Genomic DNA, 26,208 nt, shown 5'->3' with positions numbered 1-26,208 from the left:
TTTTTGATTTCTCAGAAAGAAACCTGTTATTTGTAAATATTTGAAATCAGACAAGCTATTAACCAGATGTTAACCTAGAAATGTCTCCTCCACCAAGTCATTGTAAAAATAATGTCTAAAAACCAGAGATTTTTATACAAGTGATGTAACTGCAATAAAAACATTACAAGTCTTTTTAAAATCTTATTTATAAAAGATATTTACATGGCTGGCTAATGAATGCAAACAGTTTCTATTTATTTTATTGATATATGAGACACGGTAATCAAAATTAACGAATGCAAAATAATTTAAAAGCAACCTGAAACATTGAAGACAAGCAGAACTCTCTGGTGTTAAACACATGCAGATTACCTTCTAAATCAAAAACTTTCATTACTTTAGCAATTCCTGTTGTGCCAACCCAGGAAGTGACAGAATCTTTTGTACTCGAGATGTATTTGTGTGAGCTCGCCAGGATTCACAGAAACATGGAATTATAGAATGGTTGGGTTGGAAGGGACCTTAAAGATTTTCTACTTCCAGTCTCACCAGATCAGGTTGCTCAGGGCCCCTTCCAACCCAGCTTTCATTTCCTTCATATGCAAGTCTGGTGAACTAAAAAGCAGTTCTAGAAAAAAATGAAAGAATAACGAAATCAATTACATTATCCCATAGTTTTCTACACTGCAGCAACATTATGCTACCAGAGTATGTCATCAAGCCATTAATACTGTTTTTAAATAAGAAGTTTATTTGCACTATAGCTGCTGCACATTGATGTTTCACTGAAGAGAGATGTTCAAAGGCAAAGCCAAGGAGGAAAATAACAATATGAGCAATGCTGACCCCCGGGAGAGGTGGGATGCAGTAGTTCTCTTCTAAAATACATTTTGCTGTTGTGCTTAATAGTGTGAGAGAAGAACTTCTGTCATGTCAAAGAGCAGGATAGATTGGAGTGGTACCAATTTCAGCAGATATTGAAAGTTAGGCCAATGGAATAAATAGGAATGTCAATACAGTGAGCATGTGCTGGGAATAAGACACGCTGCTATCCAGAAGGACCTCAACAGGCTGAAGAAATGAGCCAACAAGAACTTCACAAAGTTCAAGAAGTGCCATAACATGGCTGTGGCACTGCCATGCTGTGGGAGGTCTCACCCTGTTGCAACAGCCTCAGTCTGTGCCCATTGTCTCTTGCTGTGTCACTGGGCACTGCTGCACAGAGACTGGCTCTGTCCCATTGCACCCTGCCCTCGGGTGTTTACGGGACTGATGAGATCCCCCCAAGGCTCCTCAAGGGAAGAGTCCCAGCTCTCTTGTCCCCTGAAATAGGAGCCTCCTCCAGCTACATCTCATAAGCTCTTGGAGGTCTATTGCACACCCAAAATAGCTTAGCTACCTTAGAAGGCATAAAATCAGCAGGATGGCTTCTATTGCAGTGTTGGAAACGAAAAGGTTTTAAAAAAAGACAAAATAACAAACTCTTTACAGAGAAAAACCAATTTAGGGGCAAGAGGCCCTCCTGCCCTTGGTGAAACACCTCACAAAAGCAATTAGTTTCTTTGTTCTCTTCTTTTTTTAGTAAATGGCCTAGGCAAGAATTTTTGGCTCCTGTCCAGTTAGCTATCCTTAAGTTTGAGGTGAAGTCCCCTGGGTCCTATGAGATGCCTTTTTCACCTAATCAAAGAGAAAAACTTCTGGCCTTATTTCCTTTTTAAAGGGACAAAGGATAGTTTTGTCTCCATCAACAAGAAGCACATTCCTACAGCCCCCTCCTCATGAGAGATGTTCTGGTCCCTTCATCATCTCTGTGCCCCTTCTCTGACCTGTCCCAAGTTTTTCCATGTCTGTCCTACACTGGGAAGCCCAGAATTGGACACAGCCCTGCAGATGTGGCCTCACCAGTGCAGAGCAGAGGGGCAGAACCCCTCCTTCAACCTGCAGGCAGCACTTTGCCCAATGCAGCACATGCTGAGCCCTCTCTGCTGCAGGGGCACCCCTCTCACTCCTGTTCAACCCTGTGTCCAGCAGGAGCCCAGGTCCTTTTCTAGCAAGCTGCTTCCCAGATAGGTGGCCACCAGCACATCTTGGTGTGTGAGGCTGCACCTCTCCAGATGCAAGACTTGGCTCTTCTTGTTGAACTTCATGGAGTTCCTGTTGAGGTCCTGGATGGCTGCATGACCCTTGGAAATTCCAGTCACTCATCCCATTCAGTGTCACCTGCCAGCTCTCTGAGGGTCCATTCTGCCCCATCATCCAGCCCATTCATGGAGATGCTAGGCAGGGCTGGATCCAGCACTGGCTGCTGGAATGCACCACCAGGCACTGGCTTCCCAATAGACCCTGTGCCACTGGCCACCACCCTTGTGGCCTCACCAGTCCATTTTCAACCACCTCCCCAGGCACATCCAGCTCAGACATCAACAGCTTCTCCATGAAGATCTTACAGGTGACCGTGAAAACCTTTTTTCCTGAAAACTTTGTAGGTCACAGAGTCAAAGGGCCTTTTGCTCATGTAAGTATTTTTACAATTCCCAACTGTCAGACTTCTCACTTCTCCATGCTGCAGTTCAGTGGGCAGTTTGTCTCTGTTGAAGGACTCTTTGAAGGGTAGCTGTGTCTGGCCCTGGCAGAAAGCACACCTTCCTGATGGAAAGCAGCCTGCCCCAAGCTCACTGAACCAACCTTCTCCTGCATTTCACTCAGCCTTGGACCAGAGCCACTGGGGATAGATTAAAGAGGACTTCCCAACCCTGAGGAATGCCAGTGTTTAAAGCTGTGTAAACTCTCACTCATCTTTCATCACCAAACACTACCTCTTGCTAAGCCATTAAAGCCACATTCACATGCCCAAGAGATTTTGGGAGTGATTAATAACAATGGCATGTCTGTTATTTAATTACAGCCAAGAGCATTAGGGAAAGTTATTATATGGTGAAGGCACCTGCAGTACAGACTTCCCAGTATAGATCCTTTACATGGCTGGAGCCATATTACAGATACACTGGGCATAAAGACTCCAAGGAATCTCATGGCAGAATTAATTAATAAATGTTGAAGTGGGTTTGATAAAGGAAGGAATCACATGGGTGAGGTCTACATCCAAGTGGGTATAAATAAGTTAGTACTGGCTTTTCTGATACTCATTTGTTTTCCATCCAGCTGCTTTGGGATAATATCCCTCAAGGTAAGTTTTTCTAGATGTTCTCCATAATAAGGGAAGCAAGAAGAAAACAAAGTAGAATAAGCTATTTGTAACTTTGCAGTAATAGACAAAAAACATAGGGAAGAGATTTGGGAAAATAGACTATAAATGTTTAGAGCTGTTAGATTTATAATTTCACTTCCTGATAAAATATTACAAGATTTTCTATTAGAAATTCATTCCATATTTGAGTTAAGAATAGCAGATAATAATAAGCAGGTACATATATGTGTGTGTGTTCATTTTTTTGGCTGTAAAATGTCCTATGCCTGACTTACTTGTTTGAAATTTAGAGTAATTTGTGACTGTAGTTAAAAACCAATCTGTCATCTTCCATTTCATGAATACTAGTGCAACACATTGAGAAGAATTTCTTACACACATATCTTGAAGATCTCCAAATAACATCATTATTTATTCCTCATTAGGAAAAATTATGATATATTAGATGAGTCTCAACATAGATTAGAATAAATGTTTGACTACAATTTTTTGTGATATGAAGTAAATATAATGGATTGTGGATAAACTGAATTCCAATAGATATAATATCAGAATAACTTCATTTACACAGCGTTTCACAGTATCTTCATTTAAACATAAGAATTGTTTGCACATTGTATGAGATGAAGGAAGATGTGAAAACTGTTTGCAAAACAAAAGAAACTGCAAGCGCACCATTTTATTGCTACATGGCAACTTCATAGTCTCTTGACTCAAAGCAATACCAAAATTAATATTGTTAGTCAGACTTTTAGACAACATTGGTAAAATAAGGATATATAAGGTTCATCTTTCCTTTAATATGTGCATTTACTATGAGAAGGGTAAAAACTGAATTTTATCAAGCAGAAATATATCCAGGCTACAAAAGAATGATTTCCCAAGATGGTGTCTTCCTAATCCCAGATTGAAGAGATAACATTCTGTCTAACATTTTACTTGACTCACCAGGCACACCAGTCTGCTGTGTGACTTTTTTCTTGTCTTTGGATTATACAAAAAATGATTGTAATTCTGCTGGTGTCTATGTCCATGGTGGTGTACAGTGGTAAGTGGCAATGTATTTTTATGATTAGTTGACATTATGTCAAAATACTATTTTAAGTATGAGCATTTGGAAACAGTCCCTTAGAAACACACCTGCTCTCTGCTCAAATTTTGGTGTTCAACACCCAAGTGCACTTGAAGACATTTCTTTATGAAGTGCTTATAAAATATTTTTCTCACAACTTGTAGTGAAGCAACAAAATAAGTAGTGGGGTTGAAAATACAACCAAAAATTTGCAATTTCTTTTTGCTAGCACTTTGTCATTATTTAAGCCATTAAGACTCCAAATTTATAAGTTCCATATAAAGAGATTCTACTCATTAAATACATTTGAATTATCTTAATTCTCCAAACTGTTCAGTAGATCCTGAAATAGAACCCATGTCCACCTAAAGCTCCTCTTTTAAATTTTAGTATGAATAGCTTTTTCTTCATATAACTCTTTGGATTTTATTGTCATGAGTGAATGAACTTCCCTGAGTCAGGGATGGACAAACATCTCAAATTTCTGCAGTCTCTGCACTGTGTAGAAGTGTCAGAGAGAGTTATGATGTGCAAGTGAAGAAAAGGACTCTTACAAGGTCTATCACCATTTCTGGTCAATTCATGGGGATATTTCTAGGGAAGAGAAAACTCAGGACCCAGCACAGAAGAATTCTGCACTGACCTTCATCAGCTTCACCAGCAGCTTCTCCTTTGAGGGGTTGCTTGCATTGCAGTTCAGAAATTAAACAGGTTTAACACAAAACATACAGGCTAAAATTATGGAGCTGAACCTTAACACTCCTACTATATAGAGAGAAATCAGAGAGAATATTCACATTTCCCACTGCAGTGATAGCAAATGCCCAAATATCTGAACTATTTATTTATTTTAAAAATATATATTTTTATATTGATACTGCACTCAAAAATATCTGGACAGTCATATATTTTTCTGACAAAACATTTGAAAAAAGTCCCCAAAACCTTAAAAGGCTGTGCAGCAGTGTTTAGATTCTTTCCCTTTAGCTAAATACAATGAGAACATGAATATTTAAAGTGTTACCACGTTTAGGTTTGGGGAGGATTATTGATTTATATTTCTGTGGGATTTATTCTGCTGATCTCTGCTTTGAGACTGAAGCAAATATCTGTGCATGAAAGAGCATCTTTGAGAGGAATTAATGTGATTTACCTTGAATAAATCAAATTGTTTGGGTTTGCTGCACCCTGATTTTTTCTGGCATAGTCAAGGTTTTTGCTTCCCAAGGATTTTAATGCATCCATGCCCTGATTTAGGACATTTCAGTGAGCCATGGCTGAAAAAGACAACTAGAGGTGCAGTGATGATTTTTTGATGGGATTTTTTGTACAACATTTCAGAAAACTGTTGTCAGGTAGGAAAATCACAGATGCAGTCCAGAAACAATTTTATATGTAACTGAACATTAAAAGAAATTCCATGGATAAGGTATACAATGGGAAAGCCCAAGAGCTGATGTATCATACAGGAGTCTCCTCAAAATGTACTGAATTTTTTAACAGGTTTTGGAGAGAGGTGAGACAAGTTGTCATCCCCAGGGTCTTCTGAGATTTGAAGGATTGATTTTTGTAGTGAAATCTTAGACTGCCTCTACAGGGAATTATACAGGACAGTATTTCCAAATACATGATACCAAAAGAGGAAAAGAGAATAATTACTCCAGAAAGTATTTTCTCCTTGTTCCTCCCACCACCAATTTAAACAAAAGTAAGCAATCCTGTTAGCAAACATTGGTTCATTGATCTTGACTTGGTGACAAATAAAAAAGTTTTTCTCTGTAATTATAGGATTAGAAGAGCCAATGATTTACCAAAGTGCTGAGCAGACATTCCTCTCCAGGGGAACTTCAAACATTTATGTGTTAATTGGGAGTACACAGTTCAGCTTGCCCAGAAGAACTAACAGCAAGTGAAGGATAGTGGAGCAATCACAGTTCCAGTACCCCTGGAATATGGTTTTGTCAATTTTCTCCTCTGACACATTTCAACTCTATGGAATTTTCCTGTTTTCCAAACATTTTGCTGAAAGAACCAAATGATTAATGGCTCTTCTTCAACACTTGGTTTGAGCTGTGGTGTTGTGCAGTGTGTCAGACCTGGCTCCAGCTGCACGTGACAGAACCTGGCCCAGGTGATGTTTGTCATTGCAGAGGAAATACAGGCTTTAGGCCAGAAAATAAGGGTTAGTTTTTCTCTAGCAAGCATGTGTACAAATAGAGCATTCAATGCTGGTTTTCTGCAAGGCATGCCATTATTTTGCCTGAAGCTGAATTCCTCATGGCAATGAGGCTTTCAACAGACTTGTTACAGTTCTGTGAAAAGATCAGCCTTTATTTAGGAGACTTTTTCTGGTTTGTGGAAAGCAATTTTCTCCCCTTAGTCCTGCTGCAGAGAAGGACACTTTTGATGGATTACTCTTTATCTAAAAGCTTCTCATTGTGACCAAGAGTTTCAGGGAAAAGAATAACACAAGAGAGGAAGAACCTCCTCCTGACTCACTCAATCCTATACCCATATTCTGCAACTGAACTTGAGAAATTAATTGCTGGGAGGATATGACTATTACCATGAAAATCTTGTTCACATCACAAAGTTGTGGTCATCCTGAGAAAGCACTTATATATGATCTTTAAAAAAAAAGAAAAATCCTATTTTTCTTAATGCTTTACTAAGCATAGAGTTAAGCCTCCTGTCTAAAAACACCATTACTCTGCTTTACTCTTTTACTTCTATATTTATTGCAGGAAAATGTAACAGATGAGCAAGACAACTGTCAGCTCTTTCCCAGAATTTTTTCAGACAAAAAGGACAGCTTTCCTAATGCCAGTTATTCTGAGACATAAGTTATGCCATGAATTTAACACCATGGGCTTTTTCAGTTTTAAATATATAGAATCTTGAGACAGCAAATACACTTTACTTACTACATTTTTTTAAAAGCCAAGGTTAAATAAATCCAAAGTAATACACTGTCTTCTGAAATCATGCAGAGGAAAAAAAACCAGGTTAAAAATGGGAAGGGAGAGAACAAATGTTAGATTTTACTCTAAATCAGAATTTGGCCAACAGAAAGAATGGAAGTGTTGAAATACACCAAATATACCATGTCATCTTCAAAAGGAAGAAAAAATAATTAAGTTGAAATATGAAGTTATAGGAAGAGAGACAATGAGGCATTAAGGCAAGAGGCCAAGATTGACTTAGAAAAACCAGATCACTTTAAATAACCCTGCTTCACATTATAGCACAGGGTTACAGAGTGCTTGGGACATAGGTGGGCACTAAACCAATTTTATATAATTCTACTAATTTGTCCCTGAAAGGGCAACTATTCAGAGGAGAACAGGAAGACAAGGGTTAGCTCATCCCCAGCAGCAATACCTGCTCAACGGGGACTGTGTTTTGAATTGAAGTACACACCAGTACACACCAGTCCACACCAGTACAATTCTGGGCTTTCCAGGGTGGGGGTGGAGCTGAGCAAGTACTTCATGTCTTTGATAAATCAGTTTACCAGTGTATGAAGATATTCAAAATGCATGCAGTGTGTCATAATGAAATATATGTTGCTGGTTAATTGTGATCTTTTGGGTTTTTTTTTGTTTTGGTTTGGTTTTTTGTTTTGTTGTTGTTGTTTGTTTTTTGTTTTTTTTACATTTAAACCTTTTTCTTCTCAAATTTATTTGCTGAGGTAGGTGGCCAAGAACTGGAGCCACCACCATTCCTGCCAGAGCTGCTTAACACACCTGAAAGAATCTTGAGTAAGAAAGGTTTAAGCTTTACTTTCTGCAATATTGCATGGCAGTGGGAATCCTTGTACTCCAGAAGCATCACAGGGAAGTGAGAGCAAATAGCCAGGGACTCATCTCAAAATGGTTTAACAACTGAAGTGAGACTAGGGGAAGGCTGGTAGGGGGAGAAATGTTTTTTTTTTAAAGTAAGCATTGTTTGTTTGTTTGTTTGTTTTCATTTAGACAATGCCACACTTTTCAATGGAGTCTTTCAAAATGTGGAAAGCGTTGCATTATTTTTTGGTACGTACCTGTTCCAATTGTACTTTAGCTACGAATAGAAATCCTGTGGGGTTTGTTTTTATATATTTATTAAGATGAAACAGTGATTTTTGTGGATGCAGATCTCCCCAAAGGCCACTGTAACACCAAGCACTGCTGAGTGCCAAGCACTGCCCAATGTCCCTGCCTGGTCTGGGCTCTGTGCTCATGCAAGTATCACCCACACCTGCCTCACCTCCACTGACCAGGTGCTTTATGGCTCTTCTCCTTCCAGACTGCCTGGGCTCTCACTTCACCTGGTTACAGTCCATCTTCACCAACTTCCCTGCCCTTCTCAACTTTGTGAACAGAATGAAGTGTGTCACTGGGTTTTGCCCCAGGGATTTCGAGGACTATGGCTGCTCTTGCCGGTTTGAGATGGAAGGGCTCCCCGTGGATGAAGCTGATGAGTAAGTCACACCCATGAGAGGTCCTTTTCTGCCCTGACTGGCAAGAAATGCCCTCCTGCTCTGATTACCCAAAGCATAACACCTGTGTAAATTATTTAGAAACAGTAAAAAAAAGATAGATTTATTTGGGGGTAAGTAAGACCCACACCATCTGGCTCTAGTGAGAGAAAATGTAATCTCAGGCCAGGACAATCAAATAGTTGTTTAATTATATCAGCAGGAGATGGGAAAGGAATTTCAAAGAGAATCAAGATACATCCATGTCTGTGAAGAAAATGGGTTTTCCAACAGTGTAATGTATTAATTCCCTGAGTGAAGACAGCAATGGCTCACAAAGGGCTAAGCCTATACATAGGTGGAAATTAATCCATCCACTCTGCAGCACGGGATGGCTGGGAAAATGGAGATCTAACCCTGCTACTGGAAATAAGCCATGGAACTTCTCTGTGAAAGGTTTTCTGAACAATTGTGATGACATCCTGAAATGGGAGCCTGAGTCAGTTCCATGGATTGATACCCCAGAGCTGAGCACCTGGGCTCTTGCTTCACTCAGCTCCATTTTAGTGCAGAGCAGCACAAACCCAGAGACTGCAGAAACATCCATCAGCAGGTTTGTCCTGAGAATCACCCACACAGCCAGTTTGTGTTTACAAATTGTTGTGCAGCCCTGGGGTGAGCGTTCCCTATCAGCACAGGATTCCTACTGCCATGTGCAGCAAACAGAGACTGATTATTGCTTTGCCACTGACAGAGATGTGCTCTTGCTTCAAGGGGGCCTCCAAACCAGTGGCTTGCCTGTTTCTCCCACAGACAGTTCCCACAGTGTTGCATTTTTTTTTTCACTGATTTTATTTCTTAGAAAATAGTTTTGCAAATCTTGGGGCTTGCCTGCGCCATTTCTGTTCCATAGAAAAGGACTCAATGCCTCACAGCAGGTTTTTAAGGCATGGGGAAGTACTAGTGCCTGTGAGAGCAACCTTTTCCCATTTCCAGAGTAGCTCATGGGCATATCTAAATTAGGAGCCTCCACAGACCTTGTCAAAGAGAAGCAGGCCCAGAAGACAATCATGTCTTGCAATGACAGGGAAACAATCCCTTCCCTGCTTGCAAAGGGAATCTAACTGAATTTTTAGATTAACTGTTGCTGTAAATGTTGATGTTATCATGAATCTCTAAACAAACAAGAAGTGCAGAGTTTGTGTTAGACTTCTTATGCAGTTAGAAGAGCTTTTAGAAGCTAACACCACACTACACCTCATGTAGAGTCAGACGACTGTTGGGACATCACCAGGCAGGTGTTCAAAACCCTGTTCCTGGTGGAGCTCACACAGATTTCAGCCTCATCTCTAGAACAAGGCACAGTAGAATTTATGGTGCAGAGGAGCCATCAGGCATTTCTGCTGAATGATATTTGCCCTCACTTTTTTTAGATACATTCCTTGGGCTCCCCTGGTTGTGAAGACAAATAAAATATTGTGATAATTATTTATTAATACAGAGAGTTATTTAATATTAAATTCTTTCTAAATAGAGGAGGTGAAAAAGTGAAAGTGCATGTGTAGCATGTGCAGAAGGGCTCCCTAGAAGGAAGCCTGGCAAGGAGCAGGTGTGAGCCTTCCTGGCAGCAGATGCTGGGTTCAGATGTTTGTGTTGTCCTTGTCTTCAGCATTTTCCAGGACAAACACAACTCAATAACAGAGCTGTGTTTTGAGTCCATTTCTCTGAAATAAGGGTATTTCAATCTGAATCTAACAGCAAGACTGTTTAAACAATTTTACCTGGGGTAAATGATGACTCTTTTACTTGGAGTTTCATTTACAGCTGATGTCAGTGCACAGAGATGTTGTGGAGATGCAAAGAGCTGAAGAGAGGAGAGGACTGAAGAAGAGCTTGTTGGTTTATTTGACTTTTTATTGCTACTCAAAGCTGAAGTGGTCCTGTAGGCAATTTGAGTTTGGCAGAACAACAGGGATGCAGGAAAACCCAAGGTTTCTGACTGCTTGTGATGTATAGTGGCAGGAGAAAACTGCTTTACTCCAGTGTGAGAAAAATATTTTGTGACCCTTTCCAATGGCTAAATGGTGCATTTCAATTGTGATGTTGCATAGAAGTACAAGAAATGGAGGATAAAACTGTGTGTATTTATATAGTCCCAATGGGATACAGGAATTCACATTGCAGAGCCCTTAACCCTCCCTGAGTGCCAGGTTCAGTTTAGTTCTCCAAATCTGCAGTGAGGAAGGTTGGGACAGGACTGGATCCAAGATCTCTAGGGCTGACTTGTGGGGCTTTGCTTGTCAGTGAGCTGACAGTGCTGAGGGGAAGTATTTGTGCACTGGCAGTGGATTTCTTATATGAAGTGCCTGCAAAGTCCTTGCAAGCACCTGGGAATCACAGCAAGACAGAAATGTTTGGTCACCCACAGCAGGCAGACCTGCTCCCACCATTCAGTTTTGCATGCAGCCATGGTTATCCTGCCACTCTGACTCAGGGAAAGGCAGCACTCAGCCTTTCTTTTGTCTGGGGATCAAACTGAATGGTTTGACCTCTCTGTTATTTCCTCTTTAAGATGCTGCTTTCAGCACCGCAGATGCTACGAGGAAGCGCTGGAGATGGAGTGCACGTGGGACCCATCAAAGATCTCTGCAGATGCCAGCTGCTCTACTAAAAACCTGACCTGTGGTGAGATTGACCTGTCAAAAGAGCTTAACACTGGAGCCTCACCAGAAGTTCATTCTGGTCTACCTACCAGGAGTCATAGATAAATTAATCACTTCACTTCCCGGAGCTCCTCCAAGAGGCAGCCTCTTCCTGGGCTTTCCCTTACTTTGCAAGGCCACTAAGCATTGCTGGAGATGTCTGCACACATCAGAAATGCAGCAGATGCTGAGGAGAGACCTGAAAAACTATCTTCTTCTGAGGCATCAAGGCCTGATTTTTCTGCACTTTGAGGGATCAAATTCTTTGTTCAGAGGGTCACACACACTCCTCAGCTACAGCTCTGTCACCAGTGAGGGCAGAGATTGTGTGTTATAACAGGAGCTATTCCATGCAATGCTGGTACAAGCCTGACAAGAGTGGGGTTCTTTAATGCCTAATAACATGTAAAATAATTTTTCATCTAGTTTTGGCTCTCAGAAAAGACTAAATGCTAGAACATGGTTTGAGGATACCAACAAAGAGGAGCAGAATCCCCAAACGAATACCCTTACATCCTATTTAAGCAACAATCTGATCCAATTTCCATTTCTTGTTTCAAATTAAAACCATTTTTTTTATTTAGGCCAATCTCTAATTGCCCAAGTGCATTTAAGCATTAATAATGCTTTTTAAGCTCTTTCTGTATAGTCCCCATCACAAATACAAAATAGAAGTGTGACAGCTATGAAAAGTCAATGTTTTCTTAAATTCTGAAAGGTAGGAAATTTTGAAGAGGGAAAACAGTATTTCTTGGGAAAATGTTTCATATCCTTTGTGTTAGGAAGAAATTTTTAACTTTGAGGGCAGTAAGGCACTGACACAAGTTGCCCAGAGAACCTGTGGATGCCTCATCCCTGGAAGTGTTCAAGGGCAGGCTGGATGGGGCTTTGAGCACCCTATGCTAGTGGAAGATGTCCCTGCCATGGCAGGGGGTGGAATGACGTGAGGTTTAACACACCTTCCAGTCCAAGCTGTTCTAAGGTTCTCTGATTCTTTATAAGGAGCAAATCACCTATCCATGAAAGGCTTGGATTGTGGACTGTGATCTCTTGGAGTTAGGAAGAATATTTTGATGCAGTCTGTGAAATGTTAAATGCAGCATCAGCTGGATTAAGTTTTCCATGGAAGAATAGAGCCTTGCTCTGTAGTCCTCAATACTCTGCAGAAACAACCAAAGAGGCAATAATTTATTGACAGTCATGCCAGGCTAGATCAACTGGTGTTTAAAGCAAGAGTTGGACTATGAAGCTTGTCCATGTTTTGCATGGAGAAGCACAGTATAAATAGGTTTGGACTAACAAAATACAGGCACAAACCTTACAGGAGGAAAAAGCAGAAAGTGGAGAGGATTTTTCAATGGTGCCTTGTTTGGATTTTTGTTTTATCTCCAGAGTCTGTGGATCCCTGTGAACAGTTCCTCTGCACCTGTGACAAAGATGCCATTGAATGTTTTGTGAATGCCCAGATCAACTCCTCCCTGAATGGGCTGGATGTCTCCTTCTGCCCATCTCCAGTTACAGGTAATAACCATTTACTGGGATCTGACCCAGTGCCCCCTCCTGCCAGATTTTCTGCTGGCACCCAATGTGACCCAACGAGAATGAAGCAGGAGCTGGGTGCTTTCCTGCCATAAACCTGGTCTCAGTTTCATGTGTCCTGTCCATTTACTGCTACTTGGGTGAGTACCAGGACAGAAGGTGGTGGCAGACTGATTGCTGTCCTGGAGCAGGGCCAGGAGAGGCCTCTGGGCTGGGGAAAGGGCTGGAGTCCATGAGGAAAGAGGAGAAGACTTGGGGGGGATCTTTTTGCAGTTCTCAGTAAAATAAATGAAGGCAGGAGACATTTCTCCTTTTTAATGCCTTTATTAAAAGTGATCAGTTCGGGTGGGGAGAAGCGATGGATCTGCAAGTGCAATTTAGTCCACTGGTCTGTGGGCAGAGCTGGGGGTTTCATCCTCAGGAGAGCATCAGGAGATACCCTAAATTTCTGGTTTAATATTTGATGTCCTCATGTAGCCAACATCTTTAAAGGGTCTTAGCAGACACTAGATTCTGTTCCTCACGTCTGGTCATCACTTTGATTTTTCCATTTCATGTTGGCTCGTTGTTTTTAGGGGTTTTGGGCTAGGTTTGGTGAGAGGCTTCTCCCGTTGCATGCTGGACCAATGTTATTTGTATGCTAACTCCGAGGTCTCCTCCTCTTCACCCCCTGTGCCATCCTCCAGGAAGCAGCATGGTGTCACTCCACAAAAGGGGGAATACCATCAGGACAGGTATTTAATGAAAACGACAGGTGATTACAATAACAAACAGTTAGAACTCCACCCTGGCAGCAACTGGCCCAACCTGTGAACTCTGCAACCTTTTAAAAAAATGGGCAGCTGTTATACTCCTAACACTCAGTACTGAGTGGGGTGTGCAGAGAAGATGCAGCCAGACCTTCCTGGAGGTGCACAGGGTGCAAGGAACACAACTGCAACAGGGAAATTCAAGTTAGATGTGAAGAAATCTTTTTCTTCATGAAGCTTCTGCCACCTGAAATAAATGAGGGACACTTGTGGTGATGTCACTAGCAGAAAATACTAAAAATATTGCTAAGCCAAATCTTCCCTTAAACCATTCAAAAACTGACTGGAAAAGCAAAAACAGGCTTCCTCTGTTCAGTTACTTGGTTTCTATTCTGGAGGGAAATAAACCCTACTAAGGATGAAGGGGAGGTTTATCCCCATGGTCACACACTGATCTCTGCTCTGCAGCTGAAATCACAGCCCTGCAAGATCAAATGCCTTCCCCGTGGGAGCAGGCCTGCATTAAAAACTTCTTTCATATGGATTGCAACCAGAGCATGGCAGGGGCAGGAGCTCTGGGTTCCCAAACTGAGGGAGATGTGAAAATCAGCATTAGCTTTTCTAATACTTTGGGTCACAGTCACTGCCTCCAGTGCTAAGGACAGACAGACACACACCTGAATCACAGCCTGGATGTGTGCACACCCTCATGAGTGCATCAAGGGAGAAGAAAATGCCCCAGGAAGGTTTGCATCAAAGCCAGCTTGTGTCTTTTTTTAAGACAGTAATCTTCTACTGGGATCAGATGTCCCTGATATACAGTATGGTAGATCCAACACACCAAAGGTAAAGGGGAAATTGTTCTTTGCGAACAGGAAAATCATGCTGACTTTATCACTACTGACAAAGACAGATTCCATTTGAGTTCACTGGATGCCTCTGCTAATATTAGGTGCGTGAAACATTTTCACTTAATGTTCACACATATTATAATCCTTCTGTGCAGCTGTTTTGTCCAGTTCTAACTTTGGAAAAAAAAATTCCCTATCTGATGAATCCATAGGCAAAGGATTTTGGTAGGTTCTTTATTACAGAGAAAAAATTGAGTGAAATGGGCATATTTGACTAAATATTTAATAGGAATACATTCAATGGGCTCCTGATTTGTGCAGTTCAGATCAAACAGTGAAAAAAATCCCCTTCTCACACTTTATGAGAGACTTTTCTCTTTCAGAAACAACCAGCAAGAGAGAGCTGACAACACGACACATGGAGGGTAGGTCACCTCTGTAATTCTTGTCTGGAATGTATTAAATTGAGACCAGCTTATACTCAGAAAAATAAGTTGAAGAAATGGGAATTTAAAGAATGCTGACTGCCAGCCAATTCCTCTTGTTGAGGTTGAAACTCTTTGGGATTTTTTTATTTTATTATTATACTGCATGTAGCTCAATAGAATTTAGTATCAGCAGGGTATAAATACTAAAGCAATATTTTAATACTGCTGCTGTAGTCAGAATAATATTTAGAAATAAGTTCCTTTTTGATGACTCTGATCATGTTATTCCAGGACACAGTCTAAGGAGCATCCTAAGCCATGAGTTTCTGGAGTAAAACATTTTTTCTTTTTGCAGCATTGGTTCATCAAGGGAATGATGAAACACTGGCTGTGACTGCATCTGTGGAAGAAGGTTTGCAACTTAGAGTGAACAAAGCCCTGCTTGCAGCTCCCAACAGCTGAGAGAATACAATATATTTGCTTTCTTTCTGCCCATCTAAAAGGACTGCTGTAAAACTAGATGTAATGTTTTGGTGATGGAGTTCAAAATTGAATGAGAAGGTGCAATTTTTCAATTTGCGCATGTAATGTGTTTAACCAGTGTTTACAGTGAGTTTTGCAAGGGCTGAGAATGAATGCTCTACAACAAAACCTGTTTTCATCAAAACAGCTTTTTTTCCCTGGGAACACAGGCTGGAGCAGGTGAGCTGTTTGGCAGAGATGCCCTCTGTGGGTGCCAACCACTGGACCCACAGCCAATTACATATTCTTATGTTTAAAAGATATTGAATTAATTAAGATCAAGCAGTAGCACGAGGAAATTCTGAGCATGATTTGTGCCAATGAGCCACCAGTTTTTATTTTATTTACTTGTAACAAAGAGATCCAGGCTGAAACCTCCTCACTCGGGAGCCTCCTTGGTGAGTCCCTAAACAGCAACGCTGAGTGGTTGTCATGGAAGTCTTTTTTTTTTTCTGCTACGATCAATGATTGTCTTATGAGGAGTGGGTAATTGCAAAACCTCACTGCTGCAGTGAGAATCTGTTCTCTTGCCTGCATGGTGAGCACCACCACGTGACAGGCCAGGGACAGAAGCACCCAAAGCCCTTGGTAGCTCTGGGAAGGCCAAGATAGGAAGTTGAGAGGGAGACCAGTCTTGGACTCTTACCCAGTTTAGTACTTTTGTTTTGTGGCTCCATCACAAGCAAAGCCACACTGCTGTTAAGGTTGAAATGGCACCAGAGCTGTTTGGAAAATGGCCTGGGGGTGCTGGTGGGTACACAGCTGCCTCAGTAGGAGCCAGTGAGTGCCCAGGTGGCCCAGAAGGTCAATGGCACCTTGGCCTGTGCCAGCAGCAGAGTGAGCAGCAGGACCAGGGCAGTGATCACCCCTCAGCACCAGGAGGCTGCACCCTGAGTGCTGTGCTCAGCTCTGGTTCCCTCACTTTAAAAAGGACATTGAGGGGCTGGGGTGTGTCCAGAGAAAGGCAACAAGGCTCATGAGAGGACAAGAGAACATTTCTTATGAGGAGTGGCAGAGGCAGATGGGTTTGTTTGGTCTTGAGAAGAGCAGGCTCAGTGGAACCTCGTGGCTCTCCAAAACCACCTGACAGGAGGGTGTGGTGAGGTAGGGGTTGGTCTCCTCTGCTGTGCCTGCAGGAAAACAATCAGAGGAAATGTTCTTAAGATGAGACAGGAGGATTCGGATGAGATATTCACAAGAAGTTTTTCTCTGTTCAGGCACTCAGACATTGGACTGCCCAGGAAGGTGCTGGAGTTACCACCCCTGGAGGTGTTTAGGAGGAGTTTGGATCTGGCACTGTGCAATGTGGTTTGGTGGTTTAGGGATTATAGAGGCAGGGCAGGGCTGACAGCTGGCTTGGGTGATCTGAAGGTCTCTTCCTACCTTGGTGATTCCATGTTTCTCTGTTCATAGACCCCAAATCTGCCAAGCACAGAAGCAACATGCACTGACGTGCAACCAGGCCACTGCTTAACCCAGAAAATCACAGAGGGGTTTGTGTTGGAAGGGCCCTTAAAGATCATCTCATTCCAAATCTCCTGCTGTGGGCAGGGATCTTTCCACCAAACCAGCTTGCACAGGGAGAGGTGGAAAGCTGGATTTTTTTGAGAATCTGATTTAAAGCTTTAGTGTGCTCCTCTGTGTGTGCCATTGCCCTAAGTGTGAATCTGGAATAATGAAAACCACATGGATTTTTTTTTCTTTTTATGAAAAAAAATGTTTCTGACATTTAAAGGTTTGTAGGTTTATTTGGTTTTTATATTTTTAAATAGCAGCACATGCACAAGTGTAGGTACCTGAAAAGGCTTTATGCTGAATGTAAGGGCTGGCTGTTCCTTCATAGCTCTCCTGGATTATCAAAGTAGTTTTTTACAATATTTTTCATTCTCACCTAGCAGCAGCTCCAGGGTTGGTTCATGTTTTTCTGTCTGCTTCTGGGACACTTTGTAATAGAAAACAGAACTCCTGAAGGAATGAGAGCATCTGTATTTGCACTTCTGAAGCAATGTTTTACTTCCTGAAAATAACTACTCCTGCTCCCTAATGAGGCACAGTCCATCATAAGGTTCCAAGAACAAAAACCTGTATTAGGAATTTTAGAAAGCTGAAAACAATATAGATAATGTTGCTAATCAGTCTTTGAAGGAAACATTTGTAGAACCATTTACTATTTAACCAGTTGTCTTCCTCTTTAAGCCCAAAGAATCTTCAACATTGACAACTGTGGAAGCTTCATTAAACCAAAGCTAAGTATCATTGAGAAACTCATTCAAAGGATTTAACAAGTTAGTCTTCACATCATGACATCCTAACAACACAGAAAAAAAAATGTGGAGATGATTTTTTAGATCATTTGATAGCTATTTTTATAATTTACCAAAATGCAGCTGACAAAAGAAAATCATTTTGTCAGGGCAAGAAAACAAGTTAGAGGTCAGGGAATTATTTGGACTTATGGCTGCCCATCCATACCTGACTCTCAGTGCAGGCAAACACAAGGTGTTCACAAGGAGCCCAGCATCCTTCTGTGCACAACACTGGGATGGCAGACCTAACCCTGTTTAGTCTCTTTGTCAAATGGACCTTATATTGAATTTCCCAATTCAGCCATATTTGCACTTCTTTCATAGAATCCTGTGTTAGTGCTATGTACATTATTTGCATGCAATGAGATTAATTTATGAGTATCAGTTTGTCTACAACCATCAATACACCACTGAGAAAAACAGGCAAATGTCTCTCCATGCTATGCCTGTATCTTCCTGTTTTCAGAAAAAGCTCTTCTCAGCAGCCTGACTGTCCATAACTGTGCTGGCAAAGTGTTTCCTGAGTTTATATTTTCTATTTTCAACAGTGGCTTCTTTTGAGCCCCGTGACAGAGTCTTGGCAACTTCCAAAGCCAGAGGTAAGATTCATTAAATTTTGTTGACAAATTTGGCACTCTTGACTACAGGTGAAGATGGATTTTCATTTGTGAAGCTCTGTGGTGTCACAGTCAAAAATCTTCAGCACAGGATTTTTGGATAATATTTCTTCTGCTGACTTGCACATCCTTCAGCAAAACACTTTGCTTCTCCTAATTACCATCTTTATAATTCCAGGCTGTTTGGTTAAGCTTTATAATGCTTTAAGTCAAAGTAATTTCAGAAATGCATGGCAGAAATTCAGCTGGCAGGTCAGTACCATGATGCCTCTGTTTTTTGTACAGTTACCTCAAGGGACCACAGAGGCACAGCTCCTGCTCCCCCCATCCTCTCAATTAAAGGTCAGTGACCCTCAGTTTTTCTTTGGCTGACACAGCAATTCTTCATCTAAAAGCATCACAGTTAAAACTCTGTACATGGTGGCAACAGGGCTGTCAGAGAATCAAATTTAGATCAGGGTCAGATAGAAGATACACAGGCAATAAAACCTGAGAAGCATTAGCTGTTCCTTGCCTCCAGCCACTCATTTGCACTCCTCATCCAAGTGTTTCTGAAAGCCTCTTCACATAAGGTTTAATAATATAATGGTTGTTTCTGTAAATTACATTCGCAGCATCTGCTGCCAGGAGGGTTTATTTTGATTTTGCCTCCTCCTTTATTGCAGATAATTTCATGGAACTCTCTCCCAGTGTAAAACCTGTTCCAGCTTTTGCAGGTGTCTGTGCTTTGAGCACAGCCTCACCAGTAGGCACAGCTGAAAATGGAGCACCTTGGTAGATCTGGAAGTTTCCTCTGGCCCCTTTTAGGTAGAAAGGATTATCCAGACAGGCTGAAATCCACCAGAAAAACGTCAGAGAAAACTGCATATGAAGAGTAGAGAGCAGTCATTTTTAACTCTGATTACACTGTCTGAACAATGTCCCTGTCTCCCACCCCAATGGATTCAGCACTGCCGTACTAAGCACTGGTCAAAATCCCCAAATATTCTCCTACATTAACTGAATGCACCAGAAAATCTGTGTATTGTGTTTTAGGTCTGCACAGCTCCCACGAGATTATTTGTGATATCTATTCTTAGCTAAGTGTAGAATTTCCCAAACTCTGGTTTTATTTTTTACATCCAGCAGGAATCACTTTCATTTCAACATTTCACTGCCAAACAAAGTGGCATAAAATGTGCACCATGCTGGGCTATCAAAACCAGTGTGTGATTATTGATCCCTTTCTGCCACCTTTCATGGGCTTTGCTGTGTTCTTAGCAGTGCTTTAATTTCTTTTAATCTGTTCTCTTATCCTGTGACAGGTTATTTTCAACACATACTAAAACCAGAACATCAGAGGGACAAGCTTAATGAGTTTGACTTTAGTCCAATCAATAAATTCAGCCAAAGAATTCAAAAAGAAAGCTTTAAAAATATGAAAATACATGCCCATTAGTATTTTAAAAGTATTTCTTTTGTGAAATGCCACATGGTTCACATTGACATTTAGAAAAGGAAGTGAAACCATTTGATAAGTGTTTTCATTAAAAATTAGATTATATAAAAAAGGTATAAAAAGATTTTAAGTACCTCCAAATTCAACAAAACATTCCTGATCAACAATAAAGTGTCAGATAATCTAAAAACAAATAAGATAATCTAAAAAAAAAACCAAAATATTTTTTAGGATAAAGAATCTCCCGAAAATAATTATTTTTCAACTTATTTTTGCCCTCAATATTTCCTTGTGGTTACAACTCAGTAAACCCTTCAGTCACCCAGCTCTGCATCAATCAAATAATTTCTTCTTTCACTGATGTTACTCTCAGTTGTAGAAACTTCAGGTAGACAGACACTTTTAAAGCAATTTACTCAGCAAATGACATCTTGCTTCTACTTTATCTGTCAGTACAGCTGACTAAACAGCAAATATGATTTTCAGCACCTGGCAAAGCTCTTTGTCTCAGTACATAGAGAATTAAAAAAAAAAAAAAAAAACAAAAAAAACAATCAGGAGTTAAATTGGATATGGTTAACCACAGTCCTTTCTTCTGAAAGGCAAGGGATGTGCATAAATGACCAGTGTGGATACTCTGCTTTTCCAGTTTTCCTCTCAGACACTCCTTCTCTGTGACCATCAATTCTCACTGGTTCTGCCTGAGGATATTACTCTCACCAGCTATCTAAAACTAAAATCTTGCTGTTTATTTTCTATTTCTTCTTCTGCTTTCTTTTTTCTGCTTATTCAGAAGAAGATGGATTCATGGAAGCTTTGGTCCCAGCGGAAGAGATAACCACCTCCCCAGCCTCATTCCCAGGAGACAGTAACTCAATGCAAGTCAAAATTGTCTCCACCAACAGGAGTCCTGCAGGCACACCTGCAAGGACAAAAGCAAAAGGCAAGTGAAAAATTAATTACACTTTTTCTAATTTAGAGCACTCCCCTATTCCTGTTTACAGCTATGTGAGGAGCCAGCATTTTTCATGGATATGTAGAATGAAACTATTTTGTTATTTAAATCTGGAGGTTGTGTACAACACAGGAAGAATAGCACTGACTGCCCTGGAAAGAGAAGCCCTCTGCCACCTGACCAGGAAAGCTTAACTAAACACTAATAAACAATCTCCCACTAAAAATTAACACATTTTAGGAGACTGCAGCTGATAATAGTTTGGAATATGGACTTTTGGACACACTCCTGAAAGAAGAGTCATTCTCCCTTCACAAGTGTAATCAGTGCATTTGCCTTCTCCAGAGACAAGCCCTGCAAAGGGTGGCCTGAGCACAGCTTCCTCTGGCAGAGCTCTGGACCTGGGACTGCCTGAGAGGGGACCTGCAGGAAAAGGTAAATAAAGGGCTTTTTCCCCATTACATCTGATGAAATATTCAGCAGCCTCTGTATTAAAAACAGGTATGTATTATATATAAATATTATAGTTATTTTAAACCAGTTAAGCACATATGTATTGGTACTTAGAAGAAGAGGAGGTGGAGACATCTGCAAAAGCTTCCATCACTTTAATCTCTTCTGCCAGTATGCTGTCAGCAACACTTATAAAAACTACTAATTATTAGCTTGTAAGGAAATTTTTCTCATATAGTGCAGTATCTAAAATGAGCTCAGGGAATGTTTCTCCCTGCTTTTATTTGCTGGAAGTAATTTAATCACATCTCTAAGTTGCTTTGTTTTATAAGCAGCAGCAGCAATAGGAATTTTCCTGCTCTTCATTCTGACCTTTTGCCACAGTTTTGCCATTGCCAGTCAGACTTTTTCTCATCATTTCTGATTCTGTTCCAATTCCTGCTCGGGGATCCCAGAGATCCTAAGACATTTTAGACCTGTCCTGGCTATAAATTCACACTCAAGGACTGTCTCATCCATCTTTTTAGGCTTCCCAATGGAGAGAAGCGGCCCTGGAACTGGAAAAGAGCAGAAGAATCAACCCCACCTTTCACTAAAATGGAAAATACAATTTTAAAATACCAGCTTTTAGAGAGCACAGATCAATTCCCTGAGCCTGTGGTTTATTCTGGGATTTAACATGAATGAATCAAGACCCAGGAAGGCACATGGGCAGAATTTCCTGTTGGAAACAGTAATCCAGGATTGACCCTGACAGGAGCAGGGAATCAGACTAGAGCTGCAGGGGGGGAGATGGGATTACTTGTGGGAGAAGGGAGGATGCAGAGGGAACAGAAACTCTCCCTCCCTCCTTCTCCTGCATCAGCCTCTTACATCCTTTCCCCTGCAAAGTCCCAGAACAGGTCCCTTTGATGTCTTCTTCCTGATATGGAACATTGTGTTTTTTCAAATCTTATTAATAATTCCCATAATATCAGTTCTTCCTGAGTAGAGGGAGCCACAGACACATTAGGATTGGGATTTGGTGATGCCAAACCCTCAGCAGAGCAATAGTCATTACAACAGATGACTCCTGCATTTGGCCCAGGGGCACTGCAGCTCAAATTGGATTATATTTCAAATGATATTTTAATAAAATATTGTTTCCTTCAGCCAAACATGGTCATTGCCCAGCTATTACTGTGGAAGCACAAGAGGTTAGGACTGCATTTTCCAAATCAGCAAGACATAAACCATTGAATACTCAGCTGAGTTTGAATATTCCAAAAGAAAAATTTACCTTTGAAAGATTACAAAGGACTGCTAAGTATTCTCATTGCAGTCCAATTTGACTTGTATGTTCTATCTTCCTAGGAATCTCTCTCCCCTTTAAACTGCCTTGCCCTTTTGCTGTCTTGCTCAGTCAGCAGTACTCTAAGAGCCATAATTCATGGACTGAAGCAGTAATTTAGAGGTGGTGAAGTGTTGTCCTTCAAAGTTTCTGATAGCTCTGGAAACACTTCTACCTTCACAAGAGAGCCCTCAAGCAGTGAGAACACAATGTCAAATAACAACTTTGCTTTGCAGTGTGCGAGCGATTGACCTTTCTGCAAGAGAGAGGACGTGGAAGAGTGGAGAGGGAGCTGCCCCAGCTTGGAGAAATGCTGTTCTGCCTAACTGGGAGATGCCCAGAGGAATTTGAGTCCTATGGCTGCTACTGTGGCCAAGAGGGAAGAGGAGATCCCGCGGATGCACTGGACAGGTGAGGGCTCCTCTGTGTGTGCCATTACCTGTGGGTGGTACTGTGGCGCCCATGGACCAAGGAAGATCAGTACAACATTTTCTGGGCATTGTACAGCTATGGAGCAGTAGTCAGGGCACATTCTGGGGGAAAAAAATCCACTTAAGTACATAAAACACAAAATACTCTCATGTGACTAAACCACATTCTATTGTTGTGGCAATGTTTTGGAGAGGACTTACTAACTCCACATAAGAAAGGAGAATGATGGGAGGTGAGCAGAGCAGAAGGAGGAGAATATCAAAGGGATGAGGATAAGGGTCACTTGGCTCAGAGGTGGCTTGAAAAGTGACTTCTGAAGAGAAGAATTAACATCCACCCAGGGCACATTGTCCTCCAGAAAGGAACAGAGCTGAAGCAGAGTTGTGTCAAAGCTGGAGCAAAGTTCTGTCAGAGCTGCAGCCAAGAGCCAGCAGGGCTGATGATGAGGGGCAATGCAGACAATTGCACAAATAAAAGTATCTCTGGGAGTGCTGCATTTACAGCTAAAAACCTCCTCCTCTGAGGAAGTTAATAACAGTTGGGGCACATCAGGTCCAAGCAGAGCACACTCCTTTTTCCTGCACTCATACACAAACAAGACAGCCCAGGAATGAAAAATTTGATTAAATGATGGCATGATCTGGGTATCATGATGCAATTTTCAGATTTCTAGCCAAGATTTGAACACTGAAGACACTTTTCAGGGCAGATAGGTCAATTACAATTGTAATTATGTGTCTTGAATTTAAAATACACCCCTCTTTAAACACATGACATGAAAAGACTTAGGAAGAGGAAGGTGAAAATAGGAAGAAATACAGGAAGAAGGTAGGAACAGCTTGGGTTGTTTTTTGTTCTTCATAGGAAAAAACATTCCAGGGTATGAAAACTATTTTTTTTTAGTTTTAATGGGCATTGAAAATAAACACAAAGAATTGTGAGAGTTCTGGGATTCAGGAAGAGTAAGTATTTTCCATTTATTTCTACTCTTTATTTAGATGCTGCTTCTCTCATCACTGCTGTATGGAGCAAGTTAAGAAACTTGGATGTCATGCAGAAATAAATTTGAGATCTGAAGTTGTATGTTTTGATCACTCACCAAAATGTAAGCTTGTGTGAGAGGAAACTCTCATGTCCTGATGACGATATCAACATGATAGACTGATGACACTATGACAGAGCTGCTAGAGCTCAGTATGGAGACAGAAATATTTAGCTTACAAAAAATTAGCAATGTTTACTATAAATTTAAACTTTTTTCCTAGTTGAGACAAAGGTTATTACACTGCTGTGTATGTGAGCAGTAATGTGGCCTCTGCCGGGTTTCGGGGTGTCCCCAGCAGGCTGCAGTGGATCCGGATAGCGCAGTCCTGTTTGGAACAGACTGTCCCAGTTCCCAAGCGGTCCCCAGCCACTGGCTGCCTTAGCCAGCTTAAGTGATATCAGCTCTAGTGATTATCAGGTCATTTGTGATTTCAGCTCTCTGATTCTTGCTAGGTGCCTAGGCAGATGCAGAGAGAGGAGAAGGCTGTGTGAGGTTCCACAGGAGTTTTTATTGAATATTCTGTGAATGTTCTCAGGGACAGCTCTTCTGCTGAGCTGGGCAAAAGTAAGGGTTTTATAGGATATAGGGGTTTTAGAAAGTGTCCAATAGCAGGAGTCAAAAGGAAAGTGACCTGTAGTTTTACAGAGAGATAAGCAAGGGTCTGAGGGGGAAAAAGGGGCTTCTAAGGTCCAGTCATCATGACTAGGCATTTTGTATCTTAGACTGCTGAACGCCATGGGGGCATTGCAGGATCTAAGCCTGCTACAGACCAGGTCAGGCTGAGAAACTTACATTCAGACATTTTATAGTTATGGTAGGAAGTCAGCTACTTGTGTCTTTACATTCACAAATTCAACTAAAGCCAGCAGAACCTTCCACTGCCCAGCACCTTGGTGCCAGGCTTTTGTTTAGGAAATTAATGGTGACTTTGGAGACTAAAATTCATGGCAGATTTGAAAATTTTATTTTCAAAACCTCATCTACCTGTGGCAAATTATACAAGAAGTAAGTTCAACAGCTTTCAAAGGTGAATTGTGAAATTTCTCTTTCAGGCATTGGGCAGAGCACGTGTGAGAAGCTCCTCTGTGCCTGTGACATGGCTGCGGCCGAGTGCATGGCCTCTGCTGCCTTCAATGCCAGCCTGAAGCTGCCCCACGGGCAGGGCTGCCGGGAGGAGAAGCTCTCCTGCCCAGGGGACTCTGCTGAAAGGGCTCCAGCAGGCACCCAAACAGGCTCCCAAACAGGCACAGGGGCTTCCAGCTCCGAGGAGAGCAGTGAGGAGGAAGGAGCCCGGCGGGGAGGATTGCGGAGAGCCAGGAGAGGGACGCGGCGTCACTTGAGGAATGCCAGAACTGGGGGGCACGAGGGCAGATAACCCTGAGGGCAGAACACCATCCACCTCCAGGGGCTTGGCAAGGGCCAGGACAGCAGCCAGGCACTGAACACCTGCCCTCCTCATCCTCTGCACGCTGCCTCACACTCTCCAGCACACAAATGACATAATCATAGACTAGGATTAGGTGTTAGGCTGTATCAACTCCTTACTGTGGGGAGGTCAGCACTATGGAGCATCTGTCTAGGTCAGATATTACCTTAAATAATTATTGGACAGTGTTCTATATAACTTCACTTGATTTTTTAATGTAAAAACTGTTATGATCAGACTGACTTTTGTTAACTGTGCACTTGGTTCAGACTGGATCTTGCTGATAGTGTCCAAGTTTTCCAGGTTTTTAATTAAACCAACCTGCAACTACTCCCTCTGTGGACATTTTTCCTTTACTGAGCTTAGCAGGAAACACCCAGAAGCAAAGCTAAAGTAATTGCATGAAAGTTCTTTTGTTCATTCCTGTCTATAGCTGTGTGTGACTCCTTTCTGAGGGCAACAGGTCCAAAATGCTGGACTGACCTTCCTCTTAGGGAAGCCTCTTTCTTCTCTGGGGCCTAAGTTAAGGACATGAGCAGGAAACTTTCCAGCCTGGTACAGCTCTTGGACTGTTACTCTTCCATGTTGGGGTGATGAAGTCACAATGTACAGTCCAAGGATGATCAAAAGAGACTTCACCACCTTGGAATGACTGATAGGAAATGTGGAGCATAGGTCATGCAGGAACAGACAG

At 41.6% G+C, this 26,208-nt stretch overlaps 1 protein-coding gene across 1 annotated transcript; it reads left to right on the top strand.

Moving 5' to 3' along the window:
* The first annotated feature begins 4,192 nt into the window (after positions 1-4,192).
* On the top strand, positions 4,193-25,463 carry OC90 (otoconin 90). The gene is made up of 15 exons (XM_058818828.1): positions 4,193-4,238; positions 7,958-8,023; positions 8,237-8,296; positions 8,550-8,724; positions 11,294-11,406; positions 12,816-12,944; positions 14,946-14,987; positions 15,346-15,402; positions 18,367-18,417; positions 18,721-18,777; positions 20,667-20,816; positions 21,174-21,263; positions 22,848-23,022; positions 24,042-24,148; positions 25,141-25,463. Exons 1-15 carry the CDS (start codon positions 4,193-4,195, stop codon positions 25,461-25,463), a joined length of 1,641 nt encoding a protein of 546 aa, XP_058674811.1.
* Positions 25,464-26,208: the final 745 nt, after the last annotated feature.

Source organism: Ammospiza caudacuta, chromosome 1 (genome assembly GCF_027887145.1).
Source record: "Ammospiza caudacuta isolate bAmmCau1 chromosome 1, bAmmCau1.pri, whole genome shotgun sequence".
Lineage (NCBI taxonomy): Eukaryota > Metazoa > Chordata > Aves > Passeriformes > Passerellidae > Ammospiza > Ammospiza caudacuta.
The sequence above is the reverse complement of the archived record's forward strand: the minus strand, read 5'-3'. Positions and strand labels throughout refer to the sequence as shown.